We start from the raw sequence: 20225 nt of genomic DNA on the forward strand, positions 1-20225 counted from the left end.
ATTGTGTCGAAATAGTACCTGAACTGCTAATCTTCTGGTTGGGTATGAACACAATCTCTGTATATAATACCAGAAGAAATGCACATAAACTTCAAATCTTTACAATTCCAATTTGGGTTGAAGAAAAAATTAAATACACACACACCGAAATTTTTTTCTTCTTCCAGTTCGGGTGTAAGAACAAATTAAATACACACACACTGATAATTTATCCTTCCTCTAATTCGGGTTGGTCGAAATTTGAAATACATACATATTTATAAATTGTGTCGAAATGGGTCGCAACTTTTGCCCCTTTTTCAATTCCTTTCAATTTCTCTTCAATTTGCAAGCACAAATCGCTGTAAAATCTTTGAACTATTTTATTATTTGAAAATAGTAAAATCGAGGAAAATGGATGCCAAATATATCATGCTTATATAACGTATGCTGCTAGATTCCGTCGGAGGCGATGGATGGCGTTAGAGACGATCGATTTGCACACGGTGGAGCTCCCGTCTTATGACTAAAAAAAAGGCAACCGTGAGCTTAACCTAGGCTGGAAAACCCAAACATGGAGACGATTGATAAATTAATCGATGGCTTCTTAATCCGGCTGAGATGGAGTGCTGGACTTCGAACCAATTTTCGCCTCCAAGGTTCTCTCTGATTTGGGGATGATGTTGCAAGTGAAAATGATGAATGGGTTTGCTCACTAAGTGGGCCGGTTTAAGAATTTGACCCAGATAAACGGTTTAAATTTAGACCCGACTTCGTTAAAACGCAACACGTCACTGTGTAAACTGGCGTGTAAGGCAGCGAGCACGAGTAGCGCGGTTGTTTTTCAAATTAACGGAGCTCAAATAGGGTCTAAGTGAACCCTAGTTAATACAAATATAAATTTTCTTGTGATTTTCGGAGTGCTAAAAATTTTGCGACTAATGGGAAATGTATTTTGTGCCGTTAAGGAAACATAACCGGTCCCTTTCGTTAATATTTGCTTTGAAAAAATCCTCGAAATCTTTAATTCATGTGTTTTTAAAGCTTTTATATGTGTCCATTGTCAAGATTTGCTCTTTTCGCTTCGGACAGGCTACCGCCGTGCGTCTCCATAGACCACCACCGCCAGCCACCGGTAACTTCCATCACCGGTTTCTCTTTGATCCGTAACTTTTGTTTTTTATTCTGACGATATATACCAAAAAAAATAAAAAAATAAAAAATATATAAATAATCCTATTTTTCCACTCAATCTTAAACCCTAATTCCGAATTCCTTTCTCCCGTCGTCGAATTTAGCGAAAAGTTCCAATTTCTATTTCAACGTTTGATATTTAAGCACTAATTCCGCGCTTGAGAAATTGAAATACGAAAAAAGGGGTTTAAGAAGAGGAATAAAAATGGCGATAGCAGCACCGGAGCAGCTAAATATAAGCGAAGTGCCGGCATGGGGTTCGCGAGGTGTCGATTGCTTCGAGAAATTGGAGCAGATTGGTGAAGGAACTTATGGGTATTCTGTTATTTCCTTTCAATTTGGTTTGAAGATTCTTTTTTTCTCTGCATATGTATATGATTACTTTTTTTAAAATTTATTGTTAATTTTCCCTTATAAATTCGTATAATTTTTGTTTGTAGGCAAGTTTACATGGCTAGAGAAATCAATACAGGGGAAATTGTTGCTTTGAAAAAAATTCGAATGGATAACGAAAGAGAAGGGGTATGATTGTTTATTCGCACAATGTATATATTAGATCATTGGTTGTTATAAGATTGCCTAATATCCATAGAAGGATATGGAATTAAATCAACGATTGTTGAAGCAACTTTCAGATTTCATTACTTGAGTTTGTTCTTGCAGTTCCCTATAACTGCCATACGTGAAATTAAAATCCTAAAGAAGCTTCACCACGAAAATGTAATAAAGTTGAAGGAGATTGTAACATCTCCAGGTAATTTTCGATGGCATATTGACCTCCCCTTTTTTGTTATTTTTGTATTTGTCATTTTATTTTTTAAATGTTATTCTATTGTGAGAGTTTAATCACATCTTTAAATTTGTGATGTTATCTAGGTCCTGATAAGGATGAGCATGGTCTACCAGGTTAGCAACTGATGCAGTTTTCACTTTGCTGGGGAGGACTTTTTTCCTTCTTCTCCCTGGATCATAGTTATTCTCTTGCTGAATGAGCATCGTCACTTATATTCATTAAACCTTCTTGATAAATTCGATAATTAATTCTTTTGGTTGATTTTTGGCATTGTTTTCTCTTTTGGCCTCACAGATGGCAACAAATACAGGGGTGGAATTTACATGGTTTTTGAATACATGGACCATGATTTGACTGGTCTCGCTGATCGTCCTGGAATGAGATTTTCAGTGCCACAAATAAAGGTATGACAGTTAGTGTGAAGATTTAAGATTATTTAATTGATGAATGTCAGATGGTTCTGGTGGAAAAGAAGAGTGACAATCAGATAATTGATTTTCACTTTCTCTCTCTTCTTTTAGTGCTATATGAGACAGCTTTTGACAGGGCTTCACTACTGTCATGTAAATCAAGTACTTCACCGTGATATTAAAGGTTTAATTTCAAAACAAGCATTCGGCTTTAGTTTTTCATCCATTTTATGAGGCTAACATTGAGGTGTACTCCACTTTTGATTGCAGGTTCTAATCTTTTAATAGACAATGAAGGAAACTTGAAGCTTGCAGATTTTGGTCTTGCCAGGTCGTTCTCAAGTGATCACAATGCTAATCTTACAAACCGTGTAATAACTTTATGGTATAGGTAAGCTTCGTAGGAGACCTAATGTTTCATCTTAAATTAGACAACATTAGTATCTAAGCTAATTGGGTCTCTTTGGTTTTAAGATCCAGTATTTATTTAGGATCTAGTTGATAATCATGACTTAAGTTTTGTAGGCCACCGGAGTTGCTCCTTGGTGCCACGAAGTATGGTCCAGCTGTTGACATGTGGTCAGTTGGTTGCATCTTTGCTGAACTTCTACATGGGAAACCAATCTTTCCAGGGAAAGATGAGGTAGCTATATTTACTATTGGTTAAGACTAAACTTTATAATAATTGTCAGAATTGTCTGATTCGTTTTGTTACAATGATCAAGAGATTATATTTTTCTTGTATGCCCTAAATCTAATAGTAGGATGATCCAAAATTTTTGCTAATATTAAAGACTCTTACATCAAGAAGAATTTGATGAAATTAGTAATACATGACCCTATCCTAATTGAACAAGGACTCTTAAGTGTGCAGATGGAACATTGGGTCACTAATAGCCCTGAACATAAAAAATAAACGATAGAATGCATAGATTATAGGAAATTTCTGAAGTGCACCTGTTGAATAAACGATCAGATCTCCTTGATTTGCCAAAAGTGCTATGACAGTATTAATTAAGTTGCGAAATAGTTACTAAACTGGATATGAGGTCATAAAAACAAATCAGCTTATTTAACTGAAAACAATTAAAATAAGAATTAGAGTGGATGGATCCCATTTTTATTTGAATTGAGTAATATAGTAAGAGGCATTGATGGGGATTTTATCAGTTCATGCTGGAGAAGCAATGCCACCTGTTCATCGAGCCGAATTGACTACATTATTTTTCTGTACTTGAAGACCCATGAGAGTGTGCCCTCTGTTTCTAATAGGCCATCATCTAGATCGTAATTGTTCCAACGAGTCTATATGTAGTGTTCCCATGTTTTCATGTTCCAAATAGAGACCATTTTTATTCATATTGAGATATTATCATCAAAGTACCTATAATTGCCATGATATCCTAGAGGCATGTGGCTTTACTAGATTTTCTAGTTCTTTTTTGTTTGTGTCAATCGTATTTTCTTTTCTTCTTTCATGTACCGTGCTGTTGTAGTTATTTTTCTTTTCTTTATTATTATTATTATATATTTTTTTGTTTTTTTTAGCCAGAGCAGTTGAATAAAATTTTTGAGCTCTGTGGGGCTCCAAACGAGGATATTTGGCCTGGGGTCTCAAAGATTCCTTGGTACAACAATTTGAAACCATCAAGGCCAATGAAAAGACGTATTAGAGAGTATTTCCGACAGTAAGTAATCAATGTGTCCTGTCTGTTACGTTGATTAATTTCGTATTTTTCCTAATTTAAATTAATTTGATATATATATATATCTTCTAATTATAGCTTTGACCGGCATGCGTTGGATTTACTTGACAAGATGTTGACTCTTGACCCATCTCAGGTAGCATCTCTGAAGTTTTACCTTTCTCTTGAAATTTGTTTGTAAATATTTACCTCATTATGCAATGCTATCTCAAGATATGGTGCTTGCTATTATTTGCACATTTTCACATGTTTATATAGTAGATGATCGCATATAGATTTGCCCATGATGTTATGCCTTTCATTATTGGCTACTTGATTCTTATGGAACTGTATTGATTATTAAGCTTGTCAAGTTTCACCTCATCTCCTTTTATTTATTTATTTATTATTATTAATTTTTTAAAAGAGAATATCCGTGAAGGATGTTCTTGGTGCCGAGTATTTCTTGGCATCACATATAGAATTTGTTGCTGACATGACATTATAGATTTCCGTAAATTGTCTAATTGATTGTCATGGAAGTTTGTTGCTTTTTAACCCTTTTTAAGGTCTCTTCTTACAACTTTTTTCTTTCCCTAATTCCATTCTGAAGAGAATATCAGCAAAGGATGCTCTTGATGCTGAGTATTTCTGGACAGACCCATTGCCGTGTGATCCCAAGAGGTTCAAATCTCTGAACCCTTTTTGCATCTTTTATTGAAGTGATTATTCTATTTTAGGCAATGAAGAACTTGTTCCTTGTTTAAATTTGTGATGATCATGGCTATACCTGTTTTTCTCCTTCCATTGTAATTTTAACTTCATCTGTATCAAAAATGATTTTCCTGAACAGAACTTTGATTGTATTATCATTAGTGCCTTGCCTTTTTTCACTGAAATTGTGCATCTCAGTTTGCCCAAATACGAATCTTCACATGAGTTCCAGACTAAGAAAAAGCGTCAGCAGCAGCGCCAACATGAAGAAAATGCAAAACGGCAGAAACTACACCAACAACAGCATTCTCGCCTTCCACCAGTTCAGCAATCTGGACATGCGCATGCTCAGATGCGACCAGGTCCAAATGCACCGATGCACGGGTCGCAACCTCAGGTTGTTGGAGGACCAAGCCATCATTATGGAAAGCCCCGGGGACCTTCACAAGGGCCTGGCAGATACCCACCCGGTGGAAACCCCTCTGGAGGATACAACCACCCAAATCGTGGTCAAGGTGGAGGTTATGGTAGTGGCCCATATCCACCTCAAGGGAGGGCGCCTCCATACGGTTCAAGTGGCATCCCAGGTGCTGGTCCTCGAGGAGGTGGAGGTAGTGGGTATGGATCTGGAGGCCCAAATTATCCTCATGGGGGTCAATACGGGGCATCTGGAACTGGACGTGGCTCAAACATGGTGTCTGGGTCCCGGAATCAACAATATAATTGGCAGCAATGACATGCATTGTTAAGAATGGCTTTGTGGTGAGATTCAATAATGATATTCATGAACGCTTTGTCGGCCATAGTGGATTGTTGTACTCACTTCGGAAGGTTGTTGACGAGTGTGGTGTGTGCTCTTGCTCTGTGAGGAAGAGTCTTGGCTGCTGAGTGTCATTTGTAAAACTAATTATATAAAGATATTGTTAGAGTGAACTTGAGGATGCACCGTAGACGTTATTGTAGTGCATTATTAGTTTCAACAAAATATACATAATTGCTTACATGTAAAATCTCTCGGTTTCGTACAAAATAAAGTTCATTTGTTTACATGAAATGTCGCTTCAAGTTGAATAGCAATGTTTTTCACTCTTTCATTCCCATAGCATGATCTAATACTGGTTCATGTATCGTTTTTGTACGGTTAATGGGAGGTGGGTAAATTTGTAACCCGTACAAGGTTAGGCCTGTATGATTCGAATCTCAAATCTGATAACCAATAACAATTTCTTTAGAAGCTCTTAATAGATTGAAAAGCACGAAAATGAAGAATATGGCATTACATAAAAAGACACTGACAAGACAACATTTTCGATTTGTTTAGACCATTATGAGTAAGGAGACCAAAAGAGGAATCTGATTACAATCAGGGCAGGACAATATATGTAATTCAACCGGCCTGCTAAAAATTATTGGACTGATAACGACCTTTTTGATAAGTTTAATACACAGTATTTCTTTATCTTATTCTTGTTCAGTTCATCCAATTACTACTCTATATATAGTATGATGCATGCTGCTACACTCATTATTGGGCAAAATGCAAGCGCATCTCTCTCTCTTTTTAAGTCTCCTTGTACTCTCTAGCCTTAGTAATGCAAACCAGATTACTTATCTTCAGAGACTTTTTATGTCAAGAAAATCACAGAATTATCCAGTTTCGACCACCTGGGCACAATTAGATGAAACAAGAGATTATTCTCCAGTGTACGTTGCACCCCAAGATGGTCTAATGCAAGCAGATAAGATCGAAAAGTTGCCTGGACAACCTAATATGGTGGATTTTGATCAATATGCAGGGTATGTTACAGTTGATCCAACGGCTGACAGAGCGTTGTTTTATTACTTTGTTGAGTCTCCAACGAATTCCTCGACCAAACCTTTGGTTCTATGGTTAAATGGAGGTAAGAAAAATGGCTAAGAAGATGCATTGTATAGTTCCATAATTTCTTAATAACTTCCTTCAAGACAACATTGTATAGTACAATTTCTTCTGTTATCGTGCCAAGTTTTATCCAGTTCGGCATATCAACGTGCCTTTAGTGTTGATATAATCCTGTGTCCATACAAAGAGGCATCCTCCTTCACGTGCTTATGAAGAGAGAAACGGTAGGGGCATTTTTTAAAACACAATACTATGCAGTTTCTTGTTTAATCTCGTTCAGTATTGTCGAGCCAAGCATGCCAAAGATATCTCAAATATTGCTATAATTCTGCTGCTGTAAAGAGATTAAATTAGACATGTTGTATGCGTCATTAACAGGTCCAGGATGTTCCTCCCTTGGATATGGAGCCATGGAAGAATTAGGCCCTTTTAGAGTCGATAGCGATGGAAAAACCCTTATTCGAAATAATTATGCATGGAACAATGGTGAGTACTAGATTGGACTTAACGGTACTTCGAACAAGAGTTTAGCTTATTTTTCTTTTTTAATATTTTTGAGTACTATGGGGTTCGCCCTACCTGACAAACCATCGAATTTCTTTTATGTTCTTGAAAAAAGTTAGTTTCTGAATCTCAAATCCACTTGGATTTCCTGCAGTGGCAAATGTAATTTTCTTGGAGTCACCAGCTGGAGTTGGTTTTTCGTACACGAAAACATCTTCTCCTTATAACTCCACCGGCGATAAAAGTACAGCTAGTGATGCCTACACTTTCCTTATCAACTGGTTCGAGCGGTTTCCTCAATACAAAACCCAGGAATTTTACATCACTGGAGAGAGTTACTCCGGTCATTACGTGCCTCAACTTGCATATACCATACTGCTCAACAACAAGAATTTAAACCATACCGTTATGAATCTGAAAGGCATTGCTGTAAGTTCCATACAACATCTGTAAACAATTTTTGCTCGTTTATTAAGGTGGATTCTACAGCACTCTCGCCGGATTTTCACCTCTTGCATTTTTCAGATGGGAAATGCATGGATTGAAGACCTTACAACAGCACGAGGGATTTACGATTACTTTTGGACACATGCCTTGAATTCAGATGAAACACATAATGGAATCGTGAAATTTTGTGGTTTGTTGAATGGAAATTTATCTGATGAATGCTGGAGCTACGCAGACAAAACCCCTGAAGAATTAGGAAATATTGAGATAAATAACATCTATGCTCCAATTTGCCTAAACAAGTCTCTCAGAAACAGCTCCGGTGGTTATGTAAGCGATTTTGTGATTTTGTTGCCCGCTTTACTGAGTCGATTTTGATGATAACATTTTCACTGATTTAATCAGGTTAACTATTTTGATCCATGCTCGGATACATACGTGGAGTACTACTTGAATAATCCAGACGTGCAAAGCGCGCTCCACACCAAGTCCACAAATTGGACTGCGTGCAGGTAAAAATGAACAGATTGGGTAACTTTAAATGATATTCACAAAACAGACTCTTTTGGGTAAAGTTGACACAGGTTTATAGTGAATCACTCTCTACGTGAGAATTAAGCCCACTCACTGCTAAACGTTTTCTCTATATTGTATCAAAAGATGTACAAGAGTTGTCGTCTCCCTCTCTCTCTCTGTCTAACGGCCAAAATATGGCCTCCTAATAAATCCTTTAGAATAGTAGGTCGATCAGCAATAAATAGGATACGTATAACTAGTATAATTTGGCTCCATACAGTCCAACATAGACGTCTTTATTAATGTGACTTCTTATGTTGTTACTATAGACTTTATAACTGGACAGACAGTCCGGACACCGTTTTGCCAGTAATTAAGGATCTGATTGGTGAGGACCTGAGAATCTGGATATACAGGCAAGTTCTATTCTTACATTAAGACATTTTTCGAATTGAATTTTTCCTATTACAACTACATTGTTATTGTCGAACTGAAAGACAATTTCTTTTTCAGCGGCGACATAGATGCAAATGTCCCGGTTACATCATCAAGATACTCGATAAGCAGCCTTAAGCTTCCAATCCAGACTGCTTGGCATCCATGGTACCTTGACAACGAGGTGAGAATATGCATAACCGACCTTGTCTGGACTTAGGTAGATATAGCGATGGACCAGTCAAAATAGCATTAAAAGATTCACTTAGTCAGCTCCAGATTTATCGAGAGTGATGCTCAATATGTTGGTGGTGTCCCGTAATGGGAAGACTGTCAACATAAGTATATAACATGATTAGGTCCTACAAAGTCCAACGCAACATTGACTCCCTAGTCAAGTCATGCAACTTAAGCATACCAAGTTTTCACAAGTGGTCAAATGGTTGATCTGTCAAATTAGTTTCGGGTAAGCTTTATGGCATTCATGTGGCTGTAAGTTCAAATACTCACATATGTGTTTAATGGCAGGTAGGAGGATATGTGGTGGAATACAAAGGATTAACATTTGTAACAGTGAGAGAAGCTGGCCATTTGGTTCCGAGTTACCAGCCACAAAGGGCACTAACCATGATTTCGGCATTCCTTCAAGGGATTGTACTACCTTCTGCCTAGTATCTACTCCAGAGCAGGAAATTCTCTCGAAGACACTGATGCTTAACTACGGTAAAATTTGTCAAGAGAGTTAGACTAGGTAATCTTTAGGAGGGTATTGCTTGTTTAAATGACTGACGTTGACCGAAGAATATCATATTCATCTTCAAAAATTTCATCATTCATAGCACGCGCAAGTTCGAGCATGGGCATGCACACATACACATGTAAAAGCAACTTGTATAATAGATGGAAAACTACCAGCAACAAGGTTTACCATCAAATATGGTTCGGTAATCAAACACATGAACAAAACCTGCATGTACCTCTGGTGAGACACACACAAATTACAGCATGTAGTTTACAACGTTAAAACCAACACAACAAAACGTCATAGAACTCTTCCTAGTTTACGAAACCAATTATGATGTTCCCTACAGTTCTTTTCAGAACTGTGACAACTTTGTTCACAGCATAAGTAAACATGGAAATTACAAAAGTCGTTCAAGACAACGAAATTCAAGATTTCATTGGTTTCATGACATTGGCTAGGCAGTAGACACTGCATTGCATGCATGAGAATCATGCTCGCGCCCTTGACCTGATGAACTAGCTGAAGTGTCGATTTGCTTGCAATCTTTGCCCAAATCATCGCCAAGAAATGGTCCGAATGCGTCTTTCAGCAAAGAATAGTCCTTGGTCGGGTCTTTGTAAAGACCTGAACAGCTTGAGGCAAGCAAGAAATCTGGCCGGGAGAAGATAATCTGTTTCTCTGTGCCAGCTTCTGCTTCTTTAACTTTAAATCCTTCAAATAATGCAGGAATCACGTAAGTACAATCTGAAAAAGAAAAGGAAAACCTAACACAATGGGGTTATGTACGAAGTATACAATTCTGATATACCAAAGACATAATTATTCAGACCTGGCATGGTCTCTGCTGATGGTGGTTCGTCCACTGAATTCCCACTCATATGGGTGTACTCACTGAACACCGATGATGATGAATGACCAAAAGGAGAGATTGGGTCTCCATACACTTCCCATTCCATCTCATGGAGTTCATGAGATGAAGTATCCAGTACATCAACAGGCATAGTGGAAGCAGGTGAAGTTAGCTGGCAAGAATTCTTCGAGTTTTTCTTCATTTGGGATTCATACAGCACAGCATCCAAAAGTCCACTGTTTCGGGGTGAAAGACTACATGATTGAGTAAGCTCGGTTGGAGGGGATTGGATTAAAGTATCAACAGACTCGAGAGAAGGCAGTGGGGAATATGGTGACCCCCAACTACCCATTTGAGTTTGGAGTGAAGGGAGCTCCAGCTTCATTGCCCAATCAGGCTCTGAAGAAGAAGGATTGCCATTCATAATGGCATGGCTGCCAGGAATTAAGCTTGAGGATAATGCATGGTTGGAAGATGAATCATGATCATATGCAGACGAAAACCCAAACGATTGAACAATCCTCATAGAACCATCGTTCGGATATTGACTGCTACCTTGGAGTACACCACCAATAGGTGCATTTACACCGTAGAACATAGATTCTGGTCCTCGAGGATGCTTAGATGGATGCATTGTACAGAGCAGAGACTTGCTAGGGTAAGAAGAGTCGAGACCTTCTACAAGCAGGCTGCTAGCAGGAATATCAAGTAAGCTACTAGCGGGAATATCAAGAAGAGCAGGTGTATACAACTGCCGATTGAGTTCCATACCATTAAATTGTGGAATCTCAAAGACATTCATCGACAAGAAGTCAGACTGTTGAATGTCTCCGGATGAGAAATTATCCATGTTCTCGTGGTGTTGGTTATCATTTAATGCTTGAGTACAGATATCAGGAGGATAGATTGGTAAGCCAGCGCGCTGTCTTCTTTTGATTCTAGTGTTCCAGTAGTTCTTGATCTCATTATCTGTGCGGCCAGGCAACTAAATAAAAAGATGATAGAAATGAATTAGAACTTGCAAATCCTGCCAGAGTAGTGCAACCAAATAATATACTATTTTTGAAAGTATGTACGCTTTCAGTCATGATCTTTAGGCATCTTTATTGAGATGGATTAGATAGCACCGGACAATATTAAGAAAGAGACTAAAATCTTGTTCACTGTACACTCCAATACTTCATACCAAGAATGTACTTTGTTTATCGCATATTATAAATGGAAAACCTTTATAACATATATACAGGAGATTAACTGAATGCCGAAAAGAGCCTAGCATATACTACACTGGTGATCGACGCTAATCAGTGGGATTTCTTAGACACATTTAGAATTCACTCTTAAGAGAATGATACAGGCATAGATGCACTTGCTCGTGGAGGAGAAAGGGATATGCATGATATTTTCATGTTCCAACTATTATGCTAATGGTATAATCAATGTAAATTAAACATGTAAGAACAAAATTATCACAAAAAAATTTGGTTGATGGGAAAGATAAAATAATATTAACACCTCTCTTGTTATAAAAATATAAACAAAGAGTAAATTTTGAACATATCAGAAGGAAACTTTACATATGTCAATACAACGCTCATGCAAATTTGGCAACAATTTCAGTGGTAGGCTGATCATTTCTTGAAATTCAAAACCAAAAGAAATGGAATTAGTCCACCAATGCACATTTTAACACAATATAGTTGTCAATTATAGATTTTTGTAACCTGAAATACTTACTAATTCAATTCCTTATGTGTGGTAAGTCTATATGATATCATATAGAAATATAAATGGAGTAAGCTGCAAGGACTAACTTGAGAAGTCTTCAAGTAAACTGGTTTTCAAAATATGCCATCATTTTTTTGGAAAGAAAACTCTATTTTCGACTGCTGATGCTGTAACTATATCTTCGTGCATGTTTGGCAAAGCTTAAATTATAATTTAAGCTGGTCAAACATTATTTTTTTATCTACACATTCATATGACCCATAACTTGCTTCCCATTTATTATCCACACAATATGTAGAAGCTACAACTTATAAGTACTTAAAAGCACTACCAAACAAGTATGTAGTTTCATAGTCCTACATATAAGGTTGGCTAAAATTTCATGGAACAAGAAACTGACCAAACCCAAACCAGATCGGCTGGTTCTGGTTCTCGAGGTCACCGTGCTGTCCGTGCACCTAAAGAACTGGACTGGTTACTCAGTTCACATCAAGCCTCAATAAAATGTACCTAGCCAAGTGTTGGATAGCCGTTTTGAAAGTAATAGCCTTATGTTATGGACGCCACTCACAAGTGAGTTCCCCCGAACCCAAACCAGATCGGCTGGTTCTGGTTCTCGAGTTCGCCGTGCACCTAAAGAACTGGACTGGTTACTCAGTTCACATCAAGCCTCAATGAAAGGAACCTATCCTAGTGTGGGATAGCCGTTCTAAAAGTAATATCCTTATGTTATGGCCACCCCTCGCAAGCAAGTTCCCCCAAGCGAGCAGAAGCAGTTTTTGGAGAGTAGTCATCTTTCCTGTTTCTGGCTATTATAATTGTTATATTTTTATAAATTTTTAAAAGAAGGGTAAAATTTTTATTGTGGCTCCATCTAATTGTTGTTCACTTTCCACACCTACGCTAGACCTGTTCGTTAAGGCAAAAATTGCTTTGTGCCGCCAAGGATTAAACAGACCCCATATTTCTCTAGTTCTAGCAAAAACTGCAGCATGTCCACCCTCCCGAGAAATGCCAATGCAACATTGGACATTTGTACAACCTTAGACTAACCCTAGCTACACTCATGCATAACATGGCGAGTGTTTGGTACATGCCACACGAATCTTTTAAAGAATTCAAAGTTCAATGCAATGAGGAAGAGACTATCAGAAAAAGATTATTTACCAACTAAATGAGAAGAAACGTTCAAAGTGTGATACGCACCTCGGCAGCCATTCGAGCCCATTTGTTTCCCATCTTAACATGAAGTTCAATGATACGACGTTCCTCCTCTAGAGTGAATGCACCTTTCTTTAAATCTGGTCTTAGGTGGTTTGCCCACCTCAAGCGACAACTTTTTCCACAACGGGCAAGCCCCGAGCACTTCTGGACTGCATTCCAGTTCCCTTCTCCATGCTTGGTAACATAATCAATTAAAATGGCATCTTCTGTAGAAGTCCAGGGACCTTTTTTTAGTGGACCATTCCCACCCACATTTCCTCCACTATTACCTTCCTCGACGTATGGAGAATCATCTACGCTATTTTTGGAGATCATTTTTTCCTCACTTTTACTTTTCATGCCCTTCAACTATTTTGCCAACGAACCAGGGAAAATGATTTAATAGTTCATACAGATATGCGAATTTTAGAGATACGAAAACAGGACATAACAATTGTGAATTTTCTACAAACAAACCATGTTCCAAGAGATTTTATAAGCTCATTCATCCATCAAGTTATCAATCATAAATGAAAGGAAAAAAATTAGAGTCCAAGAAATGTTTTCTGACTAATTCTTGTGAATCAAACTAATTAAACATGTAGAGGGAGTACTCGAATAGTCAATGGCGAAAGAGAACTTGACAACTGTGAATTCCATTACAAACATATCACATTCCTAGAGAACCTACAAACCCATTCATCCATCACGTAACCAATCACAATAGGGAAATAAAATTAAAGTTCCGTGAAACTTCTGACTAATTCTTATGAGTCAAATTTAATCAACTATATGGACAATGATAGACGTCGGCCCTGTCCATCTAGGGGGATATACGCACCCCCCCCCAGCAAAAAAAAAAGAATTAAAATTTAAGTCAAAGTCAATAATTAATTTAAATCACACATTTTATGGGACCCATAACTTTTCAATCACATATTCCATCAACTTTTATCAAAATCCACTAAAAAATAGATTTTTATAAAAACGAAACATAAGCTTAGTTACTTCAAAGTTACTTATATTAATCAATCAAGATCAAACTTTAATTTCAACCACACATTCGAAACAACTACTCATTACTATCCACTTATTTTGTGGTCTCCACCATGATTCCACCTAAAAATTTACAAATAATCAATCTCGAACATAGGCAAAGTAATGGTTAATGACTTAATGTCAAAACAAAGATACTAGCAGTAACAAATGATATATTCCAAACATGATAATTTGACCGCCAGAGAATTTTGCGTAGCTTTAATGATTTCCGCAATTATCCAGTAGCATTATAAATTAGATGAAATCCTATAAATTAAGGATAATCAATATATGGCAAGCATAACGGTACGACACCAATAATTTTGTGGAAATTCTCAAAGGTAAATAGATAATGGGGCCACAAGCATAATAATTTCACAGACAATGAATTCAAAAGAAAATTTTCCATTATATCTGCATTCTACAACAAAACCCACCCGATAGTAAAAATTTCTAACTCTGTATTATTTAACACTAAAATCACCTTGCCTGTTAAAACCAAAGCCTACTACAATTGGTGAAAACTACGAAATTAGACCATCATTGTGTGCTATAGAACTGATATAATTGGAAATTTTCAAAATAAAACAGGCATTCAAAAATGAAAATAGTGGAAAAAGGAGCATGAATCGAGTAAATCCAGCACAATTCGGTTTCCAAATTCTCAAATTAGTCATGGCAAGATCTAAACATCCGGTACAGTAATAGCCCATCCGGTAATTTTAGGACCTTAAATTAGATAACAACATTTTTTTTTTTTTTTTATATTATAAAAGCTCATTCATGCAAAGGCATTAACAGAACTAGAAGACATATTATTATTATATTATTTATAAAATTATCTAATTTTCTTTTGATACCTGAATGCAGGGAAGACGGTCTAAGAAGCTGCAGTGCAATCCTCGTGAATCAAATGGAGCCCAGATTTTAAGGTAAAAATCCCTTAAGCTCGAAATTCAATGTTTACCTCAAATTATAATTTTAATCGAGAAATAAGCACGATCCAGCTGAATTCTTAAAAGAACACCCAAAAGTAGAACAATGCGGATCAAAAATTGAAGAGGAAAGCAAAAAATCTGCTTTTTTTCTTGAGCTATGATTTAGCGAACCCAGAAAAATAACACCAAGAAAAATCCAGAAACCCTACGTACAAGTGAAGACGAGATGAAATTGGCCCAAGATCCACTTATTCGAGAGAGAGAAATGAGAAAGACGGAGAGAGCGAGACGAAGGGGGCTCAGCTTATAGAAATGAAAATGGAATTCGAAAAAGAAGCATTACATGGCAATATCTGAGTAACAATCGACGAGAGATTTCAGGGTTGACGAACAACAACTCATTTTCGATTTATATGTAAAAACACATAGCTACCCTTCAAAATTTTGGCAAGTATTTGCATGATTACTTTGTTTGTATTATCAAATTATGTGCTAATTCCAAAATCTGACCTCTGGGCATGAGAGAGAAACAGGAAATCATAGTCCTCAAATGTTGATATTTATGGATGAGAGAGAGATGGGAAGGGAATTGGGACTGAGATTTCATTCTATCTTACCATTTTTGTGATGAAGATTAGAATTAAAGAACTACAAGCTTACGACTTTAATGTTACTTTTTATTTAAGATTTGACAATTGTCAACAAAAGGGAAGTAAAGTTGGAACGGGAATGAACTTTGATGACTGAATTAACAAATGGTCACTAAATTTTATAAAAAATTTTCATAAAATTACTGAACTTTAAAAATTATCTAATTTATCATTAAATTTTGTAAAAAAATTTCATGAGCCACTAAATTTTAAAAATTACCAATTTATTACTGAATTGTCACTAATTTTAGTGACTCCCGAGAAACATTTTGTAAAATTCAGTAATTTCGTGAAAATCTTTTGTAAAGTTCAATAATGAATGAGATAATTTTTAAAGTTCAATGATCACCTGAAAACCTTTTGCAAAGTTCATTGATAAATTGGGTGACTTTTAACGTTCAGTGATCCAGTGAAAAATTTTTACAAAGTTTAGTAACCATTTGAGTAATTCACTCAACCTTTGATCCGTCTCATATTTGTTCACATTTCATATTTAGTAGTTGATTTAGAAATTTTGGTTAAAAAATAAAAATAAATAAAATTAAAGTTAAAATTAAAGCCAATAATTTATTTAATTATGTATTTTATGAAATTTATAATTTTTATTAACTTATAGATTCACAATCTTTTAATCACATATTCTAATGAACACACAATTAATTTTTTTTTAAAAAAATTGTCAAATGATCCCTTCGAATATTTTCAAGAGACTCTTTATGTTAGAGAGTCAATACTTTAACATAAGCTCCAAGACACTCATATTTTAACTTTTATAAAATAAATAGAGTGTTTAACTCTCCAACTATTATTAAATAACAATGCTTGCATTTGATAAGTTATAGATTTTAATACCCTACAATTTAAATTACTCAAATTACACTTGAATTTATTGGCCACTAACATATAAAAAATTTTGTTAAATAAGAGATGGGAAGAATTCAATAAATGTTAATTGAAAAAAAATAAAAATAAAAATAGTCAAAATAGAAAACTTGTTGGAGTGCATTAAAAAAAACATATTCTATAAATTTAAAAATACTCTCTATTATGCATAAAATGCTCTTTATAAATTGAGAATTTCTTGGAGATGCTGTTAGTATCATTTAAGATTCATTGTGCTATAAATGAATTTGTTTGTAAAGATGGCGTCGTGTTTGAAGAGGCTCATCCACATGAACATATTATTTCGATTTAAAAAAATTGGCTAATAAACCGTTAGGTCAACTTGTGATATAACTCGATTGGTTTATATGACCCCTACACGACAAGCAAAATTGTGAACCATAGGCGTGTGTTTAGGTGGCTTCCTACATAACTCAACTCGCTTACTTTATGTTAAATATGAAGATTACATACCCATAGAGAAAATAGATATCAAACAAATTAATATGTCTTGGGATGACAAGGAAGTACTAATTAATACAATAATTGATTACTTAAGATTTTAATAATCTATAAATTATTGGAGATATTACAACTCCTATTAATTAATTTGTTCATGTAGAGTAAATTATGCAAACTATTCGAATTAATGAAATACGAAATAATTACAATTTTTATCAAATTCAAATTAAATAAAAAAAAATCATAGTCCATGTTTGGTGTAGACTGAAATAATTTTTTTATTAAATTTTGATAAAAGTTGATAAAAATGTGTGGTTGAAATTATTTGAATTTCATGAAATTTTTGGTTAAAATTAATTGTTGACATTTTGACTTCAACTTTTAATCCCCACCAAACAGGTGTTTTAAATAGTCCAACATGTGGTGGAAACTTTATTATCTAGAGCTTCTAAAAGTTTTTTTAAAAATAAAATTACATATTTGTTTATATATATAAAACATTATGTACGTATAAACAATATGGAGTAAATGTGTATATTATTTCTTATAATTTAATGACATTACATAGTTTATGCAATCGTTTTAGTTGTATATGGACTAACCCTGGACTAATTATTGTTGATTTAAATAAGCTCTTGCATGTCAATCATTTTATATTGGATTATAAGATGAAGAAAAATGTGGATTCAATAAATTTTAGGGAGAAAGAAGGAAGAACTAGAGAGAGAAGCGTGCGTACAGGGAAGTTGAAGGAGATGTATATATTAGGAATTTTGTATGGTACATATTGAGTCCAACAAAGAGGTGTAGATGATTGAAACGGTTGGATTTCCTAAGAAGGAAATAATGGGTCAGAATTCTCTCCCGCTTTCTACAAGCATTTAGTTTTCGATTCTTATTGGAAGGATTGGACCGTTGATCATGGAAACTAAAGGGTAGGATTTGTATTTTAGACTATTATACAAAGGATATCGTTGACCTCAAAATTTGGTAGATCAAGTTATAAACAGAATTTTCGCCACCTTCCCATCCATCTAGGCATTTTTTACGTTGAAACACACCGTTAGGGTAAAAAGTCACATTTCCCAAAAAAATAAAAAGATGTTATACAATCTTTAGCACTTCAACGATCAAATTAATTGTCAAATTAGGATATAATAAGTGCAAGAGAGACGGATGAGTGGCAATTTGACTAGGGTTTAGAGTACATCCTTGATTGTAAATATGGACTAATCTATTGAGGGTGGAAATAAGCCAAGATGGATTAGTTATACAAGCCCAAGTTTCGGTTGGACTTTGAATATAAGTTGTCAAGTAGGTGAATGCTTACAAATTCCCTCCAAAATATGAGTCAGTCGTGAACAGATGAATAATTGCCAACAGTCTTCTAGATATAAGGACATACATATATACAGCCTCTAAAATATGAGACATTCTCAATAAACGAGGACTTACGAATTATCTCTAAATCCCAAATTGTGGATTGCTTCGAAAATATACGAGACCCTGAATTTCCTTTAAGAGACGAGATTTTATAGTTAGCCTTAGAAGATGTAATGTTGAGGACTTACGAACCAAGCTCAAAGAGATGAGGCTTTGCAGCTAGTCTCAAAAGATAGTTATCACACTATTATTTGCCAAAATTTCAATGGCATCTTCTCTGTAATATGAACAAAACCAACTTGAAATATAATAACTTTACTATACATATACAGAATAAATTGAGGCCCAGTTATCCCCTCAAAATACTCATTCATGACTATAAAGTGAAATAATGATAAATCAAACTTCTTCAAAATATAATATGCAATGAGCCCATCTGGTTATATAGACCATGTTTTATTGTGGATAATATGCTTGGGTAATTCAAAGTAAAAGTATTATTGGTGTGAATCAAGTAACATGCTATTCATGATAAAATGATAATGTAAATAATGTGGCATGTGTACTAGCTAACTAGACATCAATGATGTCAATTGATTGGACCGATCAAATCAAGCTAACTCTTCTTAGGCTTTGGCTTCGGCTTCGGCTCTGGCTCTGGCTCCGGCTCCAGCTCGTTTCACTTATCCCTGTTGACCCATTTCTCTCCATATGTATGTATATGTGAGTTCATTTCGCACCAAATGTATGTAATGTAAATCGTATCCAAATCTCCACTCACCTGTCTCTCTTGCACTTATTCTATCTCGATAATTGACTTGACCATCGAAGTACAGACGATCACCGGACCTTTTTTTCTGAAAAGGTGACCTTTACACCCTAACAGTATGTTCTAATGTGCAGATGATGTCTAGGTGGATGAAAAGTTAGTCGAGTTTTCAACTAGACAAATTTTGAGGTCAACAAATATTATTCAAAATTTGCTAAAAGGCCCTTGTAGTTTATGTGATTACAATAATTTTCCACTTTGAGGTTTTGATTCTCAATAGAGTCTTCGTACATTGCAAAGCTAACACTTAAACTATACAAACACATGTCACATTTTACCATAGGACGAGTCCCGATTGATGTCAATTAGAACTTTATTTGAGTTGACGTAGGAATTGGCTAGGCTGAATAAAATTATAAAATCCACTTCGGATAGCTATTCCCCTCTCGCTAGTTTGAGCTCATTGTTTAAAGGTTTTTTGGTTTGATAGTTACATTTTGTAGTTCGCATTGAGCATTGAGTAATTCGAAACAGTACTAAGAACCAACCTAGCATCTATGAATCATACCCCAAAAATAAGCCAACAGGAGATATTAAGCCCAGTTTGTTTTCCATTTTTGGAAGAATGAGAATGAAAAAGATAGTCATTAAGAAATAAAAATTCAAATTTGATGACTTAATATGATGTATAACGGTTATATTTTTCATTTTAATGAGAAGAGAATGGAAAACAAATGGGGGTTAAATCTAAAAATTTAGATTTAAGAATTTATATGTGTATGTTTAATATGTATATTATATAACTTGTAGACCCCACGGGTGTCCATTCAACTCCATTGTACATAAGAAATCGAGTTCTGCACTAAAAAGCGCCAATCATTGTTTTATGGGTACCACACCATTTGTAAAATTTTTGAGAAATATAAATCATAATTCTATTCAACCGAGAGTAATTATTTCAAAGAAAGTAAAATAAACACTCAATAACTCATAAGATTTATAGATATTTGCCTCAATG

The 20225-nt window shown here is 35.5% G+C and overlaps 3 protein-coding genes across 5 annotated transcripts; 2 read left to right on the forward strand and 1 right to left on the reverse strand.

Moving 5' to 3' along the window:
• Positions 1 to 925: 925 nt before the first annotated feature.
• On the forward strand, positions 926 to 5825 carry LOC111403429 (cyclin-dependent kinase C-2-like). Its single transcript, XM_023031929.1, has 12 exons — positions 926 to 1488; positions 1614 to 1695; positions 1837 to 1927; positions 2050 to 2079; positions 2261 to 2370; positions 2488 to 2560; positions 2647 to 2767; positions 2902 to 3019; positions 3925 to 4064; positions 4161 to 4218; positions 4675 to 4745; positions 4974 to 5825. Exons 1-12 carry the CDS (start codon positions 1379 to 1381, stop codon positions 5509 to 5511), a joined length of 1542 nt encoding a protein of 513 aa, XP_022887697.1. The 5' UTR covers positions 926 to 1378; the 3' UTR covers positions 5512 to 5825.
• Positions 5826 to 6312: 487 nt separating this feature from the next.
• Positions 6313 to 9391, forward strand: LOC111404475 (serine carboxypeptidase-like 40). Its single transcript, XM_023033276.1, has 8 exons — positions 6313 to 6676; positions 7036 to 7143; positions 7316 to 7590; positions 7687 to 7938; positions 8014 to 8120; positions 8454 to 8540; positions 8638 to 8743; positions 9088 to 9391. The coding sequence occupies exons 1-8, from the start codon at positions 6313 to 6315 to the stop codon at positions 9229 to 9231; spliced, it is 1443 nt and encodes a 480-aa protein (XP_022889044.1). The 3' UTR covers positions 9232 to 9391.
• Positions 9392 to 9468: 77 nt separating this feature from the next.
• On the reverse strand, positions 9469 to 15700 carry LOC111403430 (transcription factor GAMYB-like). 3 transcript variants are annotated; one of them, XM_023031931.1, is made up of 4 exons: positions 14984 to 15700; positions 13089 to 13454; positions 10134 to 11139; positions 9469 to 10048 (listed from the first exon to the last, which is right to left on the reverse strand). In XM_023031931.1, exons 2-4 carry the CDS (start codon positions 13443 to 13445, stop codon positions 9759 to 9761), a joined length of 1653 nt encoding a protein of 550 aa, XP_022887699.1. In that variant the 5' UTR covers positions 13446 to 13454; positions 14984 to 15700; the 3' UTR covers positions 9469 to 9758. The 3 variants fall into 3 exon arrangements, with proteins under 3 accessions (XP_022887699.1, XP_022887698.1, XP_022887700.1); XM_023031930.1 differs by lacking the exon at positions 14984 to 15700 and having other exon boundaries at positions 13089 to 14964; XM_023031932.1 differs by lacking the exon at positions 14984 to 15700 and having other exon boundaries at positions 9469 to 10015; positions 13089 to 14958.
• Positions 15701 to 20225: the final 4525 nt, after the last annotated feature.

Source organism: Olea europaea, chromosome 11, assembly GCF_002742605.1.
Source record: "Olea europaea var. sylvestris chromosome 11, O_europaea_v1, whole genome shotgun sequence".
Taxonomy (NCBI): domain Eukaryota; kingdom Viridiplantae; phylum Streptophyta; class Magnoliopsida; order Lamiales; family Oleaceae; genus Olea; species Olea europaea.